Source organism: Martes martes, assembly GCF_963455335.1.
Source record: "Martes martes genome assembly, chromosome: 8".
Taxonomy (NCBI): domain Eukaryota; kingdom Metazoa; phylum Chordata; class Mammalia; order Carnivora; family Mustelidae; genus Martes; species Martes martes.
This window is the reverse complement of record NC_137895.1, coordinates 83,262,126-83,283,932: the sequence shown is the minus strand read 5'-3', so window position 1 is coordinate 83,283,932 and position 21,807 is coordinate 83,262,126. Positions and strand designations below refer to the sequence as shown.

The 21,807-nt window shown below is 51.8% G+C and overlaps 1 protein-coding gene across 1 annotated transcript in view; it reads left to right on the top strand.

Annotated features, from left to right (window-relative positions):
• VDR (vitamin D receptor) overlaps window positions 1-21,807 on the top strand; it is a 55,207-nt gene that overhangs the window by 18,490 nt on the left and 14,910 nt on the right. Inside the window, exons 2-3 of the mRNA XM_080812025.1 lie at window positions 4,117-4,264; window positions 14,972-15,102. Of these exons, the coding sequence (XP_080668151.1) occupies window positions 4,119-4,264; window positions 14,972-15,102 (277 nt within the window). The 5' untranslated portion in view covers window positions 4,117-4,118. The remainder of the gene's footprint in view (window positions 1-4,116; window positions 4,265-14,971; window positions 15,103-21,807) is intronic.

Sequence of the window (21,807 nt, the reverse complement as noted above, 5' to 3'; positions counted from 1 at the left end):
GGGTCTGCCTGCTGTCATCATAGTGAGGTTAGATGAGTGAGCATGCTGGAGAACTTGGAGCAGACCTCAGTACGGAGTACGGTGTCTCCACTGATGATTGTCACTGGAATGGGTTGGGGGAAGGGGGAGGTCAGCAGGAGCAGGGGAGGCATCTGGGTCTTGCATTCAGCTAGTTCTTGTTCGGCTCCTGGCCCCACCACTTGGCCGGCCATGGCACCCTGGGCAGCTAACCCAAAGTGCTCTGGACTTTGGCTTTGCCGTCTGTCAAATGGAACAGCTCCCGACCTAACCAGGCCTGTTATGAGGCTTGTGTGGATGGTGTGTATGGAGCCTGGTAGGTTGGCACACAGTAGATATGCCACATATTCTTTTTTTAAGCTCAAGAGTGATAGTCTACCTGGATCTCAGGTCTGACTTTTAAAAACCTTAGGGGTCGAGGACAGGAAAGCGGTGGTCCTTTCCATACCGACTCAGCCCTCACCTCAGCCCCTGAGGAGCACACAGGGAGCCTGGGAAATTGAGAAGGCCCTGGGGTAGAGTCCAGAAGAGTGTGGTCAGCTGGGGACCTTGGGCAGGACAAGCAGGGGGAGCGAAGCAGAGCCTGGCTTGGGGGTAGATGACATTGTGTGTGTCCCCAGCAGGTATGCCTCCTCCCACCCATGGCCCTGGGGAGCAGGCCAGCCTGCTTCCCCTCTTGTCCATCTGCATTTTCCTTGGATGTTCCCTGGGAACTGGCAGTGCCCAAGGGGATAGTGAATGGGCTCAGAGGGCTGATGGTCCTAGGAACCACATCTCGGAATCCCCTTGGGCTCTTCCCTGCCCCGCCTAGTCAGGCCTTTGGGAGGCAGGGAAATAAAAGCTGGGGGTCCAGACCTTCCCCATCTGGGGACTGGCTTAAAGGCCTTTGCCAGGGTTAAGGGTCAGGCACCTCCTGTTGGCATCAGGGAAGGAAGTGTGTGTGTGTGCATGCATGTGTGTGCGGTCTGTCTGTCTCTGTGGGTAGACAAGCAGGGCTGGGTGTGGGTAGAAGCGGGAAGGGTGAAACTCCACAGCCCCACCTTGATGAGCCAGCATGCCACGGACACACATACTCTGCGCCCCGGAGTCAGCCCACCTTCAGCCTTTGCTGAGGCCGGGGGTGTGGAGCACTGCTCAGGAAGAGCTAAAAGTGGCAGAAAACATCCTGTTTGAAAGCAATGAGTTGCCATATTTAACCCCTGCAACACTTGCCCCACCTACACCCAGTCTGCAGGCCAGCATCCCAAACACCTGTCTTTGAGGCTGTCCTGGGGTGGCAGTCTTTGCCTGGACGACTCCCAGCCCCGCTGAGGTGTCTTGGCAGGACTACCTGGGCTGGGTTCTTTTCCCTGGCATCAGCCGTGCTCCAGGCCACCCTCTGGCTCTGCTCCCCACTGAGCATCCCTCAAATCTGGGGGTGGGGGCCGTGGAAGCAGCAAAGCTCCCTTAGAGAAAAGCCCTTCCAGGGAGCCTGGGTGGCTCAGTGGGTTAAGCATCTGCCTTCGGCTCAGGTGGTAATCCTGGGGTCCTGGGATTGAGTCCCGCATCGCATCAGGGCTCCCTGCTTAGTGCGGGGGAGGGTCTTCTTCTGCCCCTCCCTCTCTGCTCCTGCTCACACTCACTCTCTCTAAAATGGTCCTGTCTCTCGTGGGTCTCTGGCTGCTGGGTCCAGCCTTCTGTGTGGCCTGCCTAGGGGTCAGGAGTCCCCAGCCCCTGGCCAGCATCCTTCCCAATGTCCAGGTGGCAGCTCACGAAGTTGCAGGAAGGCCATGTTGCCATGCTGGGATAGCCTGTTCTTCCAAATCTCCTGCATCATGGCATGTCCAGGGAGCCCGTGTGACGATGTGCCCTTGTTGGGCCAATTTGACTGGTATTCCCCACTCCCCACACCCACATTTGATTTCTCTTCTTTCCACCAAATCCACCAGATGTTTGGTCGCCTGAATGACACAGACTCTGTAGCAACATCATGATGACGGAGAGTTGCAACATCTCAGCTGACCTGGGGTTAAGCCACAAGCATCCTAGACAGTTTCTCCTATTGCCCCACAATGGTTTTGGGCCTCTGGGATCCCTGCCCACGGCTTGGATGTGTGGGGTACTCCAGAAGCCCGGGGGAGTTGGCTTGGACGTGGGGTGGGCTATAGGGACGATGTCGACAAACACACAGGCACTTTTTCTTCTATTTGTAATTGTTTAAAAATTGTGCAATGTCTTAGATACACAGGCGGGCATATAAAACATAAAATAGTGCTTTAATAATAATAATAAAAATAGCAAGATACCATATACCTACCCCTCGAAGAAATAGAATATAGTTACTACAGAAGCCCTCTGCATGCTTTTCCCCAATTTCAATCCCTCAAAGGTTTCTGTTAATCATTCCTTTGTTCTTTTTTTTTTTTTTAAGTATCTCTATGTCAGTCTGTCTCTGCATGTGTATATATAAACATTATAGTTTAACAAGTATCAATCTCGCTGTGACAGGGCTGGGCAATGGCATCAGTATTAGTTCCCAGTATGGCTCCCAGGAGAAGAAAAGCTGAGACAGGTAGGGGATTTACAGCTGTCTGCAACCAGGGTTCCGTCCACCCCTACCCTTATCTGTCTCACTTTCTTCTTTTGGTTTGAAGCTCTTTGTGGAATTTTTAAAAAATTAAGTATTTGCTTTTGGCCTGTTCTAATCATAGCTGCTAGAGATACCTCGAGCTTTGGGCTTCTCTGGGACTCATTTGCTTTTTTTTTTGTTGTTGGTTTTTAAAGATCTTATTTATTTATTTGACCGAGAGAGGCACAGCGAGAGAGGGAACACAAGCAGGGAAAGTGGGAGTGGGAGAAGCCAGCTTCCCGCTGAGCAGGGAGCCGGATGTGGGGCATGATCCCAGGACCCCAGGATCATGACCTGAGCCGAAGGCAGACACTTAATGACTGAGCCACTCAGGCATCCCTCTGGGCCTCATTTATAAAGTGAGTGATTAATAGCATTTATGTCCTGGGTGATATGAAGAGTAAATGGGATAAGACTCGAAGGGGCTTTGATATGCCAAACTCCAGCTCAGAGATTGCATTGGAAAGAAACTCAGAGCCTCCCAAGGGCCCCCCAGAATCTACCCCTCCAACCTCAGGGTAAGAGAACGTGGCACTGGCTCATAACTGACTTTCTCTCCCAAGTTTCTTCTGATCTGAGGGCCCTTCCTGCCCTGGGGCCAAGGGGCCACTTAAGTCTGCAGTGGCCCTTGTGAGGACACAGATAAAGGTGGGAGGTAGCAGGGTCTGAAGCCCTTTGGGGAGGACTGAGGAGCTCTGAGCCCAAGAGCGGGAAGCCGAGGGCTCAATTTGCCTAATGGAAGAGTTAGGTCAGCTGCTTCCTGAGAAGGGTTTCCAAAAGCCATTAGTTTTATTCCCTCTATCTTTCCTCTCTCAAGTGTGAAATCCATCTCGTGATGGTAATGCCTGTTTATAAAAGCCATCTCGGAAAACAAAATCAGTTAATTGTCTATGACTCACATTATTCAGAAGGATGCTCAAATCAAGGTGTAAAATTTATAATGGGGAGGGGGGGAGAAGAGGGACCAGGATTTTGATTACATTGGTGCCAGGACAATGGGGACATGGGCCTGTCAGGGCTGAGCCGTGTTGGGGGGAGGAGCGGGGATGGCAATAACATGGTCTGATTCAGGCATGTGGTCGATTTACTCCATTCCTCTCACCTTCTAGAATGAGGGGCTGAAGGCTTCTGTCTGTCACGTGCAGACAGGCTCAACACGTCACCCAAACGAACCCGCCTAGTGGGCGGCAAGCGTGGCTTCTGAACCCAAACCGTACCGTGAATGGCTTCTCACTCCCGACATGGGGAAGGGAGCTTCTGCTCCACAAAGAGTCAGGAGGGGAAGCTGCCTCGTGGGTAGAGAGCCACGAGGTGAGGGCACCCAAGAAGTCCCACTCAGGCCTGGGACCTGGGGAGCCGCCTGGCCTCACTGAGCTTCCTCCTGATGGGGATGGGGGTGTAGAGGATACCAGCCGGCCTTGGCGCTGACTCCAGCTCCGGCCTTGGCACTGACTCCAGCTCCGGCCTTGGCCTGACGGCTGCTCTTGCAGGCATGGAGGCGAGGACAGCCAGCGCGCCCGTGCCTGACCCTGGCGACTTTGACCGGAATGTGCCCCGAATCTGTGGGGTGTGCGGAGACCGAGCCACGGGCTTTCACTTCAATGCTATGACCTGCGAAGGCTGCAAAGGCTTCTTCAGGTGAGTCCTCCCCAAGGGCAAGGGGAAGGAGAAGCTTCTCTCCCATGAAGAGAACCCCTGCCTCTTCCACGTCTCCTTCCTTCCCATGCCCATTGAACGTGCCAGTTCTTAAAGCCACTGGAAGTACCGGGGTCTTGGGGAGGATATCTCCTTCCTCCCCTCCCCTCAGCTTCAGCTCTGTCCTCTGCCCCTCTCAGAAATGGTTTTTCTGAGGTTGTTTTCTAGGTCCCCGTCTTTCCATGACTCTCTTGACCCATGGCCTCTACCCTACCCCGTGTGTCTGTTCTTCGGGACTAAGCCTCTTAAAAGACTAATGATCACAGACATGTTCTCAGGGAAGCCCCAGAACTTGGCCTCAGAGCTCGTCCTCTGATCCAAATCAAACCATTCCTTGGAACGAGGGTAACTGCACCCGGGCTGGATCTCCATTCTCGGTCTGTGCCCACGTCTTCACCCATGGCTCTCTGTCCCAGGTTGGAAAGCTCAGGCAATGTCAGCAATGTGCCAGCATTCCTACTCAGTCAGGGCTAATTTCTCTACCAACTGCCTCTTCTCTCCTCCAGCGAGCCCAGTGTCACAAGTGCCAACGGTATGGGGAAAGTACTGGAAAGGCTGGACAAAGGGTGTTCCCTTTGAAAGCCGGGAAGGCAGGATGGGAAAGTGATGCATTGCAGTGTAGGTCTGGGAACCAGGAGAAATGTGCATTTGGCATATATTGGAGAGAGAACAAGAGGGAGAAAAGCCTGGAAGTACCCATCAAAGAAAGAGTTTCTGTAGAGTAGTCTTAATTGAAGGTGAATAAAGATAAAGAGAACAGGGCCTTTGGCCATCAAGAGAGGAAAGAGTGAATCAAGTCCAGAACGGGGATGTCGACGTCGGCCTGGTTTCTCTGAACTGAAGGGCTCACCCAGTGGCTTTGAGGGCAGAGTGAATCAGAGCCTGGGACTTGTATGGTACCTGCCCACCCCCCACCCCAACTCAAGGACCCGTGGGCTGTCTGGGAACACAGCTCCCAACTCACCTGCCCTCTGTCCCGGGAACCAGCAGGCCTGGAGTTTCATTGCCCTGAGCAGTCGCTGGGCAGCGGGGTTTCCGTGGGTGCTAATTGACTGTTTGGCCTGGCGCGGGCTGCCCGCTTGGCTTCCTGGCAGGCTGCTCCCCAGCTTGGGGAACCAGACGGGCAGCATCGCTGGCTCCAGGTCCTGTTGGCACATCTCTGATTCCTCTGCACTTCCTGCAGGGGGGGCCTTCCAGAGCTCCGGTGCCACCTGGACCCTCTCCTGTACGTGGAGAAGGAGGATGGGGGCATGCATCGGGGCTGCTTCCTATCAGAAGAGCAGGCAGAAGTGCGTGAGCTGTGGAGCTGAACGCGCCATTGCATGTCCTGGTTCCGATCTTCTGACTTCTCTGTTTCAGTTACCTCAACTAAGCGCCTGAGTTTATATCTGACCCGTTCCATACATAGTGTTAATCTGAGGGTTGAGGAGATGACATGTATGAAAGTGCTTTAAGAGACATAAAGTGGCTCAGTCATTAGGCGTCTGCTTTCCACTCAGGTCATGATCACGGGGTCCTGGGATCATCCCCGTTTCGGGCTCCTTGTTCAGCCGGGAGCCCGCTTCTCCTTTTCCCTCTGCCTCTGCTTGTATTCCCTCTCTTGCTGTGTGTCTCTCTGTCAAATAAATATATAAAATCTTGAAAAAATAAAATAAAAGACATAAAGTATAACGGTGCCTGGGTGGCACAGTCAATTGGGTGAGCGACTCTTGGTTTTGGCTCAGATCCTGATCTCAGGGTTGTGATCTTAGGTCATGGTCTCAGGGTCATGAGATTAAGCCCCAAGTCAGGCTCGACGCTCAGCACAGAGTCTCCTTAAGAGTCTCTTCCTCTGGGTGCCTGGGTGGCTCAGTGGGTTAAGGCCTCTGCCTTCAGCTCAGGTCATGATCCCAAGGTCCTGGGATCGAGCCCCACATCGGATTCTCTGCTCTGCAGGGAGCCTGCTTCCCTCCTCAATCTCTCTCTCTGCTGCCTCTCTGCCTACTTGTGATCTCTGTCTGTCAAATAAATAAATAAAATCTTTTAAAAAAAAAAAAAAAGAGTCTCTTCCTCCCTCCTTCCCCTGCTTCTCCTCTCTGTCTCTCTCTCTCTCAAATAAATAAATAATTTGTTTTAAAAAGACGTAAAGTACAATATATTATTTTTGAGCCTGATAGGTCAATACTTAACGTCCTTCATGGAACACTGTCTTAACAAAATAAACACAAGTCTCTCCAGCCGTCTACCCTCCTTTTGTTTTTTCGTTCACACACTCGCTGCCCACATTTGAATGAGCACCTATGACCGAGGCACTGGGCTAAGAGCTGGCAATGTGGGGACTCTCACCAAAGGTCATAAGTCACCCATCTGCAACCCAAGGTCTCCCACAGTTCTTGGGGCTGTTTGGTGAATCCATAGACCCCTACCCCCCAAGTCCCTCTTTCTAGGCCACTTATCTCTGGGGGTCAGCTCTGGGAGATGGGACTCTCAGGTGGCTGCTTATGAGGTTATGACACATTGGAGGTCAGTTCCTCGCTAGAGTGGCTCTAGCCCCGAGCACCCAGGCTTCTTGCCCTCGGATACACAGCTAGGCTCCGAATCCTTGAGACAGGGCTGTGCTAGGATCTGGGTGGAGGGAGGACAGGTCCCCTCATGCCCAGGGCCAGGTGTGGGAGATGGCCAAATGGACAGGGATGGTGTGTTTGCATATCCACGTCACCACCAGGGGGCTCTGACACCCATGCGCACATTAAGCTGCTGTCCTCCACCCTTGGCACCTCCCTCCAACAACCTCTGAACGAAAGTACCGGTATTATGGGCAGCTTGCTGCTTTTGTCTCGTTACCCTGTCCTGGTCTGTCTTCTATCTTTACCTTCCCTGCCTTGATGACTGGGCCAGGCCATGCTCTCTGAAGAGCCAACATCTCTTATTGTTTGTCTTGATTTTGTTTGATAAGCATAGGCGTACCCTGAAGGTCGGTCTTCATTATTCGTGGATTCTGTATTTACAAACTTGCCCACCAGTTGAAATTTCCTTGTGATCCCTACATCCGTACTTCCAGAATTTTCATGGTCCTTTCTGGGCATGCTGAGTGGTGAAAAGGTCAAGTCCCCCGAGGCACACGTTCCCAGCCACGGAGGAAGAAGGTGATGTTCTGCCGCCTTATTTCAGCTACCAAACAAGTGTCCTTTTGGTGGGTTGTCTAGTGCCAGGGTTTTTGCATTTGGGGGCTTTTCAATGGCGATCTCACTGTTTGAGATGGCCCTTAGCACAGCACCAAAGTGCTATTAAGTGTCCCTAGGCACAAGAAAGCTTTGATGTGCCTTACAGAGAAATCTGTGTTCAAGAAGCTTCGTTCAGACATGAGCTATAGTGTTGTTGGCCGAGTTCAGTGTTAATGAATCAACAATATATACTAAGTAAGGTGTCTTTAAATAGAAAGCACACATGAAACAAGGTGATGTATTGATTGATTGATGAAAACATTGTGATCAGAGGCTCACTGCAGGCTAACCCTAGGAACAATGGTTCAGTGTGTGTTGATTCAGTGTTCACGTTGACTTCGCAGAACGTAACTGCTGCCAATAAGAATCAACTAAGTCTACATAATTGCTCCTCTTTCCTCCCCCCTTTGCCTGCTTCTCCTTTGCTTCATCCAAATTTGGTGTTTTTCCATCTTAGTCTAGTTCAAATAGAACCCTCTTGTCACTTATGCCTGTTTGCAAAATCCTGATCCCAGGAAGAAAAGTCTCTACCAGTGGGGGTGCCTTCTCTGTGTCCGGCTCTGCATCCTTAGGAAGACAAAGATAAGCGCAACCAGTCCTTGCTCTCGGGAGTTCACCCTGCCCTTTCACGGTCATTCTCAAAGAGCACCCCTCCAGTGCTGGGTCACTGACTATTCTCTAAGCACTGGGGACTGGTAATCCCTTTTGACCACTCAGCGTTTGGTGTGACTTCCAAGATAGTCAAACTAACCTGCCCTAGGAGCTAGCTGTGGTCATCCCAGCAGGTCCAAAACTCACAATCAAACCAAAATAGGATTATGAAGGTTGGACAGTGACCACAGTTCTATTGATTGTTGGTCAAGAATTAGAGACCATCTCTGGCTGTTTCCTCCTACAAGTTATTTCATGCTGTTTTTTGCTTCCTGCTCCCTGGAATGTGTGGACATCCTCAGGGAAAAAGGATATTTCCAGGGTGAATAAAATGTTGGCATAGGCAGGCTTCTAAGAGGTTATGTGTCTCAGTTATGTTAACACCGGAGCAGAAGTAAGGGCCAGAGGGGAAAAATACGCAGGTCTACTACAGAGTAGAAGGTGGGTGATCGATGGAGGTGAACGAATCTCTGGTCATGGGTGGCTGCCTCAGTCCAGGCTCTACTATGAAGGGAAAGGTGTGAAGGACAGAGAAGAAAATCAGAGAGACCCCTTTGATGAAGAGATTGAAGAGGATGGTGAAATTTAAGAGGTGGTCCTGGAAAGCAGGGTTGAGAAACAGATCACTGTTTGCCTCTCCTTCTTGCCTTTCTCCTGCCTGTTGATACCTTCTTAATCCAGACGCCTCACGACCAGCGCCGAGCTAACAAATACAGTGTGGAGAAATGCCTTCTTGTTCGGTAGGCCCAAGGTTCTCAGGGACCGTGTTCGTTATGAGTCTTGTGGAGTGCAGGGGTCAAAAGGCAGGCTGGTGGGACGCCTGGGTGGCTCAGTTGGTTAAGCAGCTGCCTTCAGCTCAGGTCATGATCCCAGCGTCCTGGGATCGAGTCCCACATCGGGCTCCTTGCTCGGCAGGGAGCCTGCTTCTCCCTCTGCCTGCCACTCTGTCTGCTTGTGCTCACTCTCGCTCCTCTCTCTCTCTCTGACAAATAAATAAATAAATCTTTTAAAAAAAAAAAAAAAAAAAAAAAAGACTCATTTAGAAAAAAAAAAAAAAAAAAAAAAAAAAAAAGGCAGGCTGGTAAGGATCTGGGAACACGAGGAGTGTTCTGGTTTCCAGGAAAGCCCCCCAGTGGATACCACGGGAGCCGTGATGTGAAAGTGAGCAGAGAAATGGGGCAGAGGTCCAGGGACTTAAAACTCAAAGTGCTCACAGGCACTGGAGGAAACAGAGAGGAGAGAGGAGCAGCTGCCTAGGGCATTCTATGGGCACAAGTAAATGAGTCACCACGAAGTGAGTGTTGCTGGAGAAAACTTTGTCCAGTTCGGCTTGGCGGCTGGCCCTCTTCCACGGTGGCTCCAGGCTGTGAATGAAAGAGAACAAGGAAGATGATCTATGGACCAGCCAAGAGTTGTTTTGGAAGCTTAGGTAGAGGAGGTCAGAATATTTAGAGAGAAATATCTCTGGAGTTGTCAAGAAAGGCAGTGGCAAGCGTGTGAAGGAGATCTTGTCTGTCTTTGGGAACTCAGCACTTGGATCAAGGCTCATTGGCATGGAGTCACTCTCAACACACGTCGGGGGTCCTCTCTGTGCTTTGGCAGTATAGGGCTGGTGGGTCCAGAGGTGACCCCACACTTCCAACCTGCCCATCACAGGGACTGCTTCTATCCCAATGGCTTTGTCCTAGAGGAGACCTTCAAACAGCCTCTGCTGCCTGCTCTTGGACTTTTTTTTTTTTTTAGTTTACTTGAGAGAGAGAGTAAGTGAGAGAGAGAGCACAAGCTCGGGGTGGGGGCAGAGGGAGAGAGAGAAGCAGACTCCCCACTGAGCAGGGAGAGCAGAGAGATTGGGGCTCCATCCCAGGATCCTGGGACCATGACCTGAGCTGAAGGCAGATGCTTAACTGGCTGAGCCCCCCAGGTGCCCCTGGATTTTAGGGGCATGTTTGGACTGCTGCTCTGGCTTGGATTGAAATAGGGTACATTCATGATGAGGACCGTAGTGGGGAAGAATTAGGGAATTAGGGACCATATTAGGGAAGCTTTGAAATCAAACAGATCTTGATTCTGATCCCACTTTCACACTTATTAGCTGTGGGACATGAAGTGGGAGGTCTAACTTCCCACTGCCTTCTCCTCCCACCTGTAGCATAGGGATAGAGCCCATCCTGCAAGGCTGGCGAGAACGTTGGCGGTAACACACGGAGTCCAAGCAGAGAAGGTCCTCAGCAAGTGCTCTTCGTTATCCTTGTCCTTCTGCACTGTTTGTATCTGAGAGCAGACAGCCTTTTCTCTCCTCTGTCATGGAACCTGGAATGTGTGTGTAAATCATCCCTGTATATGGTTAAAAAAAAAAAGTAGCAGCAGCCAATAGTTCAAAAGGACATCTCAGTAAAAAGTAGGTCTTCTCTACTCAACTCTCACGACCCTACCTCCTCCGGAAGCTGTCACCATGACCAACTCATTGCGTTCGCTTCCAAATTCTTGATATCAGCGCATGGATGTGTGTGCACGCACACACGCGCGTGCACAGGAAGATAGGAGTGTACCCTTCTGCCTGTTGCTTTGATCTACTCCAGAACACCTCCTCAAGCTAGTCCCCACGGCCACATTCTTCCTCCATCCTTCCTGCAGCCCCGCCATTTCATATGGAGTTACTGTACTGTAAGGGACCAGTTCTCCATACAGTGCTGCCGTGACCACCTTTATGCACGTGTCTTTGGGCCCATGGGCTGATTGACTCACAGGATGAACGCCTAGAAGTAGGTTCACTGCGTTAAAAGCTCTGTGCCTTTTACATGTCAGTGAATATGACCCAATTGCTGTCCAGAAAGGGGGCTCGTGCTCTTTGCCACAGTGTTAACCTAGCTTTCTGTAGAGTTGGCTTTTTAAACTCTCCCAAGAAACCCTTGATGCTGCCACATACAAAGGTGCCCTATGGGTCCTGACCTTGTTGGTCTTTCCCATCGGGAGCTCCACCAGGCTCCTGGATCTAGTCCAGGCTCTGAGATTTCTGTGATACTCAGGGTTGCAGTGGAGACAAAGCCAGAGCTGTCGCATGGCCCCAGGCTGGGGTTTTTCAGGGCGGGTCTCTGGTGATGGGGCCACCGACCGGAGAAGGACCCTACGATCCCAGGCCCGAGTCCCTGGCCCCAGGCACTTCATGCTTCTGTGAACAGCTTGTCTGTCATGTTTTGATGAATTGGTCAATGTCCTCTCTCACCCCTGACTTTCTAGAAACTGTGTCTATATTTAGCCTGGTGGCACCACCCCAACCCCTCCTTCCTGAGCTGGGGTATAATTGCCAACCACCCAGAGGATGACAGGGTCCAGGCTCAGAGAGCAGCTAAGGCAATGGGCTCCCATGGAAACTCGAAGCTCTTGTTTCTCAAAACCAAAGAAGCTCACAAGCAATTAGCATGGGGAGGAAGGCTGGACAGGGCGTGGATCTTCGGGACAAAGCACAGAGCCAGGGCTGACTGGTCTGGCTGCCCGACTCCTTACAAGCAGAGGCTAGATGTCAGCCACATGTGCGGAAATGCCCTTAGCAGGCAGGAGAGTTGGGAAGAACTGGGCCCCAGAGCCTGAGAGACCCACAGCCCTGGCAACTATGCTGGGCTGGACACTCCTGAAAGCCGGTTTGGGGGTAGGGATGACCTCAGTCTCCCTGCTGGAACTGGAGAGGGAGCATTCCCTCCCTGAACACTGATCGACACTCCAGAGTGTGGCAGTTCTTTGTGATGGCTACCCTCCATCTTCCTGGCTACGATTCTAGGGTCTGGTCTCTGATTCTGTATTCAGAGGAGGCAGGGAAGAGCTGCTTAGTATAATTTTTCATAATAATAGTTCAAGAGCTCTATCAATTTATAGGCTACTTTCTACATCATTCAAATACTGTGAAGACATGGGACAAAGTCGGTGTTCTTTGGGATAAAGTATGGCAAAGGGTGAAAAGCACAGGTGTGAGCTTTGCGGTGGGATAATTGCCTTGGCTGGAAGGACTTTTAACATTTTCTTTCTTCCTTCCCTCCCTCCTTCCCTCCCTCCCTTCCTTCCTTTTCCTCCCCCTCCTCCTCCTCCCACTTTGCTTCTCAGTATTCATGAGCTTTCTACTCTAACTACAAAGCTGGGAGCAAGGACATTGGTGTTCCCCCCCCCCCAGTATTTTCTTTGAAGCCAGCTTTGCATATTTTTGGATTCCTACGCAACCTTGTCAGAATCCACTCGTGCTGTCCGGCAGAGCTGGGCTGCGTGGCTATCTCCAGCACTCCTGTGTGTGGAAGCCTGGGGTGGGTTTCAGATTTACAGTGAGGAAGATCAAAGAAAGATGATAGTGCCACAACCTCCTGAGCTGCCTTGCAGCTGGGGGGTGTGCCCCCAGTGAGAGTCAGAGGCAGGTGTCCTAGAGCCCGAGGAAGGAGAGATAGGTCCCTGGGGGGCATGGGGCTGCCTCCCACTGGGGGGCTCAGAAGCTCTCAGCCCCCAGCACAGGGCTGGGGAGGGGCTTTGGCTCAGGTGTTTGGAGGTGCCACATGTGTGATATGTTCCTTGTGGTGCCCCAAGCCCTAGGGAATTAACAGGAAGAGCTGTGAGCCAGACAAGACAGTGGGTGGGAGGAGAGAGCAGACCCTCAGCTCCTGGGCAAAGTGCCTGGTTGTAAAAAAAAAAAAAAAAAAAAGGAAATGAGAGTTCACTCTGAATTAGAAACTTCTGGCCCTTAAGTAAGTTTAGAGAATTACGGGCATCCTGGGGCCTGAACATTTGTGGTAACAGGTAGAGCCTCAGGAACCATGAGTGGGAAGGAGGGGAAGGAGTAAAGGGGTGAATGAATCTCATGTCCCCTGGTGATGTAGTAGCTCATTTCAGGTAGATAAGGTGCTTCCATATTTGCCTGTCCCTCTGGAGAGCTACCAGAGATGGATGAGACTCAAGGAGAAAGGCTTTCTGTTTCCATAAAGGTAGGCAAAAGCCTGGTATGTGATCTCTCCCTGGGTAGTCACCACAGGGGCGGTGTGGCCATTGGTGGGCTGGAGTTGACCCCCATAGCCTCATGTGGTTCCACCTCCCCTTGCAGCTTGGTCTACTGGGGGCCCTCTTGGGTCAGGAGAGGGCCAACTGGGGGCCAACTGGGGGCCAAAGCCAAGGGTAACTACCTTGTAGGCCACTGGGTCATCCTTGGTCTTGAGTTGTTCTCAGGGCCAGCTGCCTGGAGCTGTTTGCTTGTAGGCTCCACCTCACTGAGCACCTTGAGTTTCTAGGAATGAGAGCCGTGTGTTCAATCCCAGGAGCCAAAAGCCGAGCCTCACGTCTCTAACAGCCAACTGGGGAGCCTTCACTTCTTGCTGACTCCCCTCACTGATAAGTTTCTTCCCCTCAGTGCTCTCACCTATAAAAAGAGGAGGTACACCAATAGTCTCTTGGATCCTCTAATCTGGGAGTCTGGTTACTGTGACTACTGGCAGGCCATTTCTGTGTTCTCTTCTCCTCTGTCCATGTTGACTGATGAGAATGTTTGTCCTAAACCCCATTTATCTTCTAGTGAATGTGAACAGTGAGTCATTTTTTTACCAAGAAGCATAAGTAGTGTGTGACCAGCTCATTTCTGAGAGAGGGAAATGGTTGGAGCCGGGCCTTTGCTCGTAAGGTTTGAGCATCTCCTTGGAAGATGCTGCTGGTCCCAGAGAAAGTGATTCTGCCACCATCTTTCTCCAGCTAAATCCTGTCACCTGTCCCAGGGCAAAATCCCAAACAAATAAACAAACAAAACAAAACAAGAAAATGGGCCTGCCCCTACTGGGGCTGGGAACAATATGAGGAACCCCAAGGACATAGATGAGGTAGCCTCCTGAAAGTGCCACGTGGTATGGCTGGCAGCAGAAAGCCAGAATTAGGAAAATGAGCCCTCAAGCTTCCACACACATGTATGGACAAACACGTGTGTACACCCCACTACATGCACAATTTTACATAGAATACCAGGGGCCCCAGGGGTACTGGCTTCCTAAGCTAAGAACCTTCGGCAGGTTTCTGTCCTGGCAGAACCCTTACTCCCTCTGACTTTCAGAAAGTCCAGGCCAAACCTCAGGGCTCCCGCATACTCATCGGGCCTTTTATCTCTGGGCGTGTGATCTGGCTACCTCAAGCTATGGTTTGGGTCCTTTCTTCCTTCTCCGTGCACCTGCGCACGTGTCTGTCTCTGGACCCGGCCTGCTCTAGTCAGAAATCTCCAAACTCTGGATGACTCCCCAGTGTCCTCACCTCCCATAATGGCTCACTACAAGCAGTAAGGGCTACTCTGCAGATTTTAGTAGTTCAAAAATGTCGCTAGGCTAATTCACTCATGTATTTCCTGTGTAATTTAAAAAAAATAAAATAAAAAGAGTGGGAAGTAGAGAACCATAAGAGTAAATCGGGGGGCCGTCCTGGCTCATTGGTAGAGCAGACAACTCTTGATCTCAGGGGCATGAATCCAAGCCCCACATTGGGTGTAGAGCTCACTTTAGAAAAAAAAATGAAAGTGATAATAAATAAATCCTTTCAAACATTTTAAAAATAAAGTAAATCAAAGCGATGATGGGAGCAGAGTAGGGAGTGAAAGAAGGAGGCGAGGTGTGGGGGAGGAAAGGGGTAGGCACTGAGAGTGGCCAGGACTGGGCCCCTGATCCTCTGTGGGTGACATGGAGATGGGGGGTGGGGCTTGTGGACAGTCTCAGTTGTCACAGCCTCTGCAGGCAGCCAGGGCAGGGGCTGGGAGGGGTGTGACCCAGAGGTGGCATGTGCTCTCCCCCCCGGGCAGGCGGAGCATGAAGCGGAAGGCGCTGTTCACCTGTCCCTTTAACGGGGACTGCCGTATCACCAAGGACAACCGCCGCCACTGCCAGGCCTGCCGGCTCAAGCGCTGCGTGGACATCGGCATGATGAAGGAGTGTGAGTATCCGGGGCCAAGGCAGGGGGTGGCACTGGAAGGGGATGGTGGGAGCTGCTCTTTAGGCAGGTTTGGCCCGAGGGGTGTCCGTACTGTTCCCCTGGGGCTGTTGGCACCCAGGGCCTGGAGCTGGGCCCTGCGGCCAGAACAACAGGGCCAGAGGCCCCGAGGGGGTCCTACAAGCCTCAGTTGGATCTGTGTCTCAGAGGTCTGGGAAGGGCCCGTCCCGTGGGGGGGCCTGTGAGGAGGGAGAGGCAGGGCACGGCCTTCTTAAGCCCCCAGATCAGCCCTCCTTCAGGACAGATCACTGTTCTCACCTCCCTATTCCTGGACCTTCAGGGAAGAGATGAGGTTCAAGGACCCAGGGTTGTTTGGACTTCGGGAGAGTGGGCTGCTGAAGTGGGGGAGGGGCAGGAGTTTGGGGGAGATGATGTACTCAGATCCTGGCTGGCATCCGGGTTCATCCCTGCCCTGGCCTCTGGGCCACTCTGGCCCAGGGACAGATCTGGGGAGACCAGGGGGAGAGACTGTGAGGGGAAGCACCGGACTCTCGGATGGCCGTCTGGATCCAGAGGGAGAGAGAAGGGGGGGTCTGCAGGACTTCCTGTCCAGCTCCAGGATTGGAGAAAAGGACCAATGGCAGACTGACTTGTTCTAACCCTCGGGTTAAAAACAACCCCTGGACTTTGCATCTGAGCTCTGGTTACTTGGTAACCAGAATAGCCATTGAATTCAGTAGACCCCTGGGAGGGGCTAGACTGGCCTTCCCTGGGCTGCAGACCAGTGCCCTGGCCGGGCCTGGACACGGGTGTCCTCTGCACCTTCTGTCCTGCTCGGCCTCTTGCTCACCCCTTGTCTGCCGTCCGCATGCCGCTCACCTCCTCGGCCCTGGGACAAGTTAAGCTGCGGACCTGAGGAGGCCCAGGAGGGGTTCTCAGATGCAGGCATGCCTGGAGGCCCTTCTGGCTATGAGGCTATTGTTTTGGGGGGTGAGGGAAGCAGGTACGAGGAAGAGTCCCAGGACAGGGCTTCGGGGGTGGAACACTTCTTCCTTGACGGAAAAAAAAAATTCTCTGTTGTTGGGGAACAGAGACAGAATGGAGACCCTCATGGGGGGCCTCCTGCTTGGGTCTTGACAGTCTCCCCGCTTGGTGGGTCCCAGTCCTTCATTCCTGCTCCCGGCTCCCCAGTCAACCCTGGCAGGCCTTGAAGAAGTTTCCAGGCTGTTGTTCCTCCTCGCCCCCACAGGAGTGTGCAGGCCTGGACATGCTGATCTCTCCTAGCACCGTCCCCTGCCCCGCCCGACTCCTGTGTTTATCCTGGAACAGAGGAGGCCAAGACTGAGTGCCTCATGGGGCTTCTCACACACCGGCTTAGGGCAGCCTGCTCTGTGCGAGGCACTGGTGTGGACACAAACAAGATGCAGTGAGCACAGCCCCTGCCCCTGCCCCAAGGGGCACATAACCCCCACGGGGCAGGGAGTCTGGCTCTGAGGCTCTGCCAGCAAAGAACAGCACAGTTCCACCACTGGGATTTAGTCAGTCTCTGCCCCAGAGGTTCTGGGCGGGACCAGCCTCACTGATGCCCCCCACACTCCTCTCCTATGTCTTGGGAAGAAGGAGATGTCTGATCAACTTTGAATAGGAAGAACACTTAGAAATCATCTGAGACTCAGAAAGGTAAAATTATCAGGATTGGAGTCAGAAAGCAAGTCTCCATGTCTGCTTCTAGATCTCCTCTGGTCCCCAAAGACAGCACCGCATCCACGGTGATGAACAGGTCTTGGGAGCATCAGGGTGCCCCTAGGAACACCATGTGGTGATGGGGGCCAGCAATCCAGAAGTGGATGCCCACCCCAAACCCCAACAGCTTTGTGCTTCAGCCACCCCAGACCCAGCCCCAGTCCTCCCCCGCAGAGCCCTGCACCCCACCCTGCTGCATGCCCAGTGCAGCCCCTTGTTCCCCACTCTCAGGATGCCCTTGGGGAGCTGTAGTGAGGTCGCCCTGGGCTTTGAGAGCTGAGCTCTTGGAGCCTGGGCCGCAGAGCTCCTGTTAAAGGAAGACCTTGAGCCAGTGCTAGGCTTGTTCTCTCCACTACTCCAAGGGAAGGTCCTTCAGGAAGAGCTGTAGTTCTCAGCCTCAAGTCAGCCCAGCTGAGAGAAGTCCTCACAGTGGTCTGTGCCTGGAGCTCCCACTCAGAACCCAAGGAGAGCTACTCGTTTATCATGTGGGCTTGGGCTGCCTTAAGGCTCAACCTCCCAGAGACAATTTTGTGTCAACATTTGTAAAACCACAGGACAGCCCAGGGCTCCCTCTGAAGGGCACTGCAAACATAGGCTCCCTTCTGGCAGAAGCAGAGAGGGGGCCCTTCTTAAAGGGAACTCAGGAAGGGGAAAGGGACGGGCGTAGGAACAAATGTTTATGGAGCACCTACCTGCATCAAATACAGGTGCTTTCTTATTAAATTCTCCCAAGAATCCCTAAATAGGTGAATACTTCTGTAGGTTTTTTTTTTTTTTTCGTAGCTGGCGAAGCTCAGAGGAATTCCGATTTCATGCCTTTGAGTAATAAGATGGTATGGTAGCAGCATTCTAACCTAGGTCTGTTTGCTTCCAAATGCCAGGCCTGGGACCTGGACCCCACCTGGACCCCACCCTGGTACAGCCCACCAGGTACCCTCAGTGGGCCAGAGTTCCTCCAGGCACTGCCTGGTCCCTTAGGGATGGGCTCAAGAGACTGTTCCCCTTTCTCTCTCTTCAAGTCCTAGTTGACTTGACCTTGTGCTTGGCGCCCAAGAACTTTCGTGGTTGAATTCTTGCTTCTTGTTGGCCTGTCCTGCACATAAACACCTTCATGTGAATTTGTTTGATGTTTTTACAGATGTGTGTCTTTTCTACCCTGTGTTAGTACAACGCCTGGCATGGCATAGGTGCTCAGTAAATATATGTTGAATGACTGAGTAGTAGCTCCCTATTATGCTTTCTTGTACCTCTGCATCTCCCACTGGTCTATGGGTCGGGAAGATCTCCCAAATCTGATATTGCCTGTGTCATTCATTGGGAAAGACGTTATATTCTCTTCTCTAACGTTGTCCTTAGGCCACCAGGGGCAACTTGGGGTGTTTGGGTTTTTTTGTTCATGCTTTCAGATCTTGACCTCCTAAGGCAACCGTAGACTTCATGAAGCAGGGAACATCTTGCATGGGAATAAACATATGCAAAGCCATGTTAGCACTCAGCAGGGAGCCTAAAAGGAAGACAGAGAAGCTACTAAGCTGCCATATGGGTTTCACAAGTCCCAAGGACACAGCTCATGTGTCTTATTCCTTGGAGAGCCCATCAAATGCCCTTTCAGAACCTGTTTGCTCTTTTTCCAGGTCAATGGCTTTCAACTCCAAAACATGTGTCCTCCTACATGATAGTAACGGTATTTTCAGTAGCGATTCGTTGAGAAAATAATTTTTTAAAAATTTCCTATGAAATTAGTAACATCCTTTAAATAAAGACTTACTTCCTAAATCACAACAGCATCTGCACATGATGACTTACTCTGTCTCCAGACACTGTTGCCTGGTGGGGGGGGCGGGGGGGGCCAGTGTGGATTGGTAGCCCTGGTAGAAGATGCCAGATCTCAGCACTTTTTTCTCTAGTGCTGCACACTGGATGGCAGTCACCGTTTGATACAGTGATTGGGAGGAACAATGTCATAAGGTTAACCTTGAATCTTCTTAACTTTGTCCTTTTAGAGTAAATCATTTCCTAACTTAGCTACTTTATTTATTTTTTCATACTTTTCAGATGGATTGGAACATTTTGTGTGTTCCACGGCTAAGGACAAGAGTCCTATGGAGCAGTCATAGCCAATTACAATCAGAGGAGCTATGGGGCAGTAGTTACAACCATGAACTCTAGAACTGTATTACCCAGGCCTGAGTACCAGCTTCACCACAGGTTAGCTGTGTGACTTTGAGCAAGGTACCTAGCCTCTGGGCCTGGGGGTCTCTCATCTGCAAAATGGGAATACTAGCTCTTGCCCTAAGAGGTTGTTACGAGAACTAAATATCTGTGAGTTGATATTTAAGAAGCATTTAGTGTAGTGCCCGGTACCTAAAAAATTCTTTACTTTTTATCCATTTTTATTAACAGATCTTTTTTCTTACCTAAAACTTGATCACCATGATTTCCAGCTCCCCAACAGAGTAGAAATTAACAGTTAAGGGGAAGAAAAGCACCCTCCAGAGGCAGGAACCAAGAAGAGACAACACGGAGCTTACCAGAGAGGGGGAGATTTAAAGCAATGAGACGTAGCACAAGAACTCCGAATCATAGCAGGCCGAATCACAGTGCAAGGACACAGCCCTGTTCAGTCCTGAGGTCATAACCTCGCTCCTGCAAAGTCCAGTAATTGTTCCAAATGATAAGTAAAGGTTGCATGTTATAGGTGTTCTGTTACAAGGTATGCCGTCTTGAAAATATTTCAATCACAATTATTTAAACTGAAAAGGTGAGCCGGGATCGGTTATCTGGTGGACTGGCATTTGACATGTGCCATCCCGACATGGTAGGACACACACACAGTGTTGGTGCACTTCTCACTGTCATTTCCTGAGCAAAGGACAATGACTAGCACATAATAGGTACAATCAGTGTGGATGTGTTGGGTGTCCAATCTCTCAGACTACTGAGCAAACACCATGGCCAGGAAGCTTCGCTGGGCTCGCTGGCTCCCTTCCATAGGAGGGAAACCCAGATAGCCTACTGTTCTAGTGAAGGAGATCTTGAACATCTCAGGTTCTCTCCATCCGGCCATTTATTGGAGACTGTACTAACCATAGCTATTACAGAGTGGAAGACAGTTGGATGCCAATGTGTGTGGGAAACAGTAGACATACCACAGAAATAAGAAATGAAAGCTCAGTGCAGATTGGGACAATCCAGAAAGGCTTCATGGTGAGAGAGGGCTGAAGGCTGGGTGCTGGAGAACGGATAGTACTTGCGCAGCTATGGGGGAGAGAAGACCCAGCTGGACAGGCAGCCAGCATGAGTGGAAAAGCAGTGACAAGACTGAGTGGGTCGTGTCTGCAGGCCAGCAGTCTCAACGTGACCGGAGCAGAAACTGTGTCCAGAGGCGTGGGGGAAGGAGGTTGGAAAGTTAGGAAGAAGTAAAATCATGGAGCATCTTGACTTTAATTTGGACCATGGTGAGCAGGAAGGATCCAGAAAAAGTTTCTGAGCAGGAGAGTGACATCTTAGAATCCCAAGATATTATCAAAGCCCAGTCAAGTCAAGAAGCCTGTCCAGGATGCCTGTGGCATGACTAGCAGAGCACCCCCCTTAACCTCCCCCCACTCCAGCCCCAGCACCCCCTGCATCCACCCTCAGGTGAGCAGGAAAGACCAGACACCTAATCTTGGATTCCCCCGGCTAGGGCTTCGTACCCTGCCTTGAATGCAATGCTCCCTGCTCCTTCCTCTTCCACCCCACTTGACCTCGTGGGGTCTGAGCAAACACCCACCGTGGGAGAGGGTTGGCAGCTCTTCAGGCAGGTGAGTCAGTCACCTGGGCGTGGCCTCCTCCAGTCCTTCTCTTCATATGGCTTCCTCAGCTGTGGAGGGAACACGCCTTCCTTTGCCACAAGCTTCTCTTCCTGCTGTAACTGAGGCTCTGGTTGCCCACTTCCACCCACCCACACTCCACGGGCTCTCCCTCCCCTCCCACCAGCTTATTTCCTTCTCCCCGCTGCCTGAGGGGTCTGGGCCAGTGGGCCGCTCTTGAAGCCCTGAACCCACCCGTCCTGGGGTTCTGGTTGCTTTCCCTGCTCTTGTGAAACTCCCCAGTTCTGTGGGCAGAAGCGCTGGCAACACCAGCAGACAGCAAGTAGCTACAGGCCGAGGGCCCCAGTGCCCACTCCTGCCGTCAGCACTCTGCAAGCCCTGGCCTGGAGGTCTGTTTGCCTCACCCCTGTGCCAGGCATCCCTGTTTGCAGCCCCACCACCCCCGGGCAGCTGTCCAGCCTGGTGGGGTGGACACCACCCCGGGGGGCGTGGGGTCTCCCCTTCATCAGGCACACTGGCTTGCAGCTGGAGAGAACAGCAAGTGAGAGCTGCGCGGTGTCCTCTTTGGGAATTCTAGAGGGCTCAAAAACTTCCCTGGGCAAAACTTTCAAGACTGGACAGGCTGGAGGAGGGGTTGTTTTGCAGGAACCAAAGACACAAAGTCTTTCTAAGTTGGTCGGAGTAGATCGGACACCCAAGTTCCATGCCTGGAAACTTGGGCGTGGGAACGCCCCCGTGGAGGGGTCTTTCAGCATCTCCTAGCTTCCAACACTGGGACTGGCCACACAGTGACTCTCACCCTCTTCACCCCCCACCCCAACCCCCATTCCTCAGAATCATGGGCAGTGAATGTGGGGGAGAAGAGACACGACTTGACATTTAATGAGCAGCTGGTCTGTGTTACACATGCATTCAGTTCTCAAAACAGTCCATCCTCCAAGGTCGGGGTTGTCACTCAGCCACCCCTCAGCCACCCCACATACACGGGCTTTCTGGAGGAAGGAACCACAAAGGGGCCATAGAAGAGGTTGTATTGGAGCAAACTGCTTGCTTGATTAATGAGATGACAAAAGCCCAGAGAGTTCAGTTTGCCCAGAGTCCGATCACTTGCTCCTGAGAACACAGACTCACTAATAATGCCCAACATTCCCAC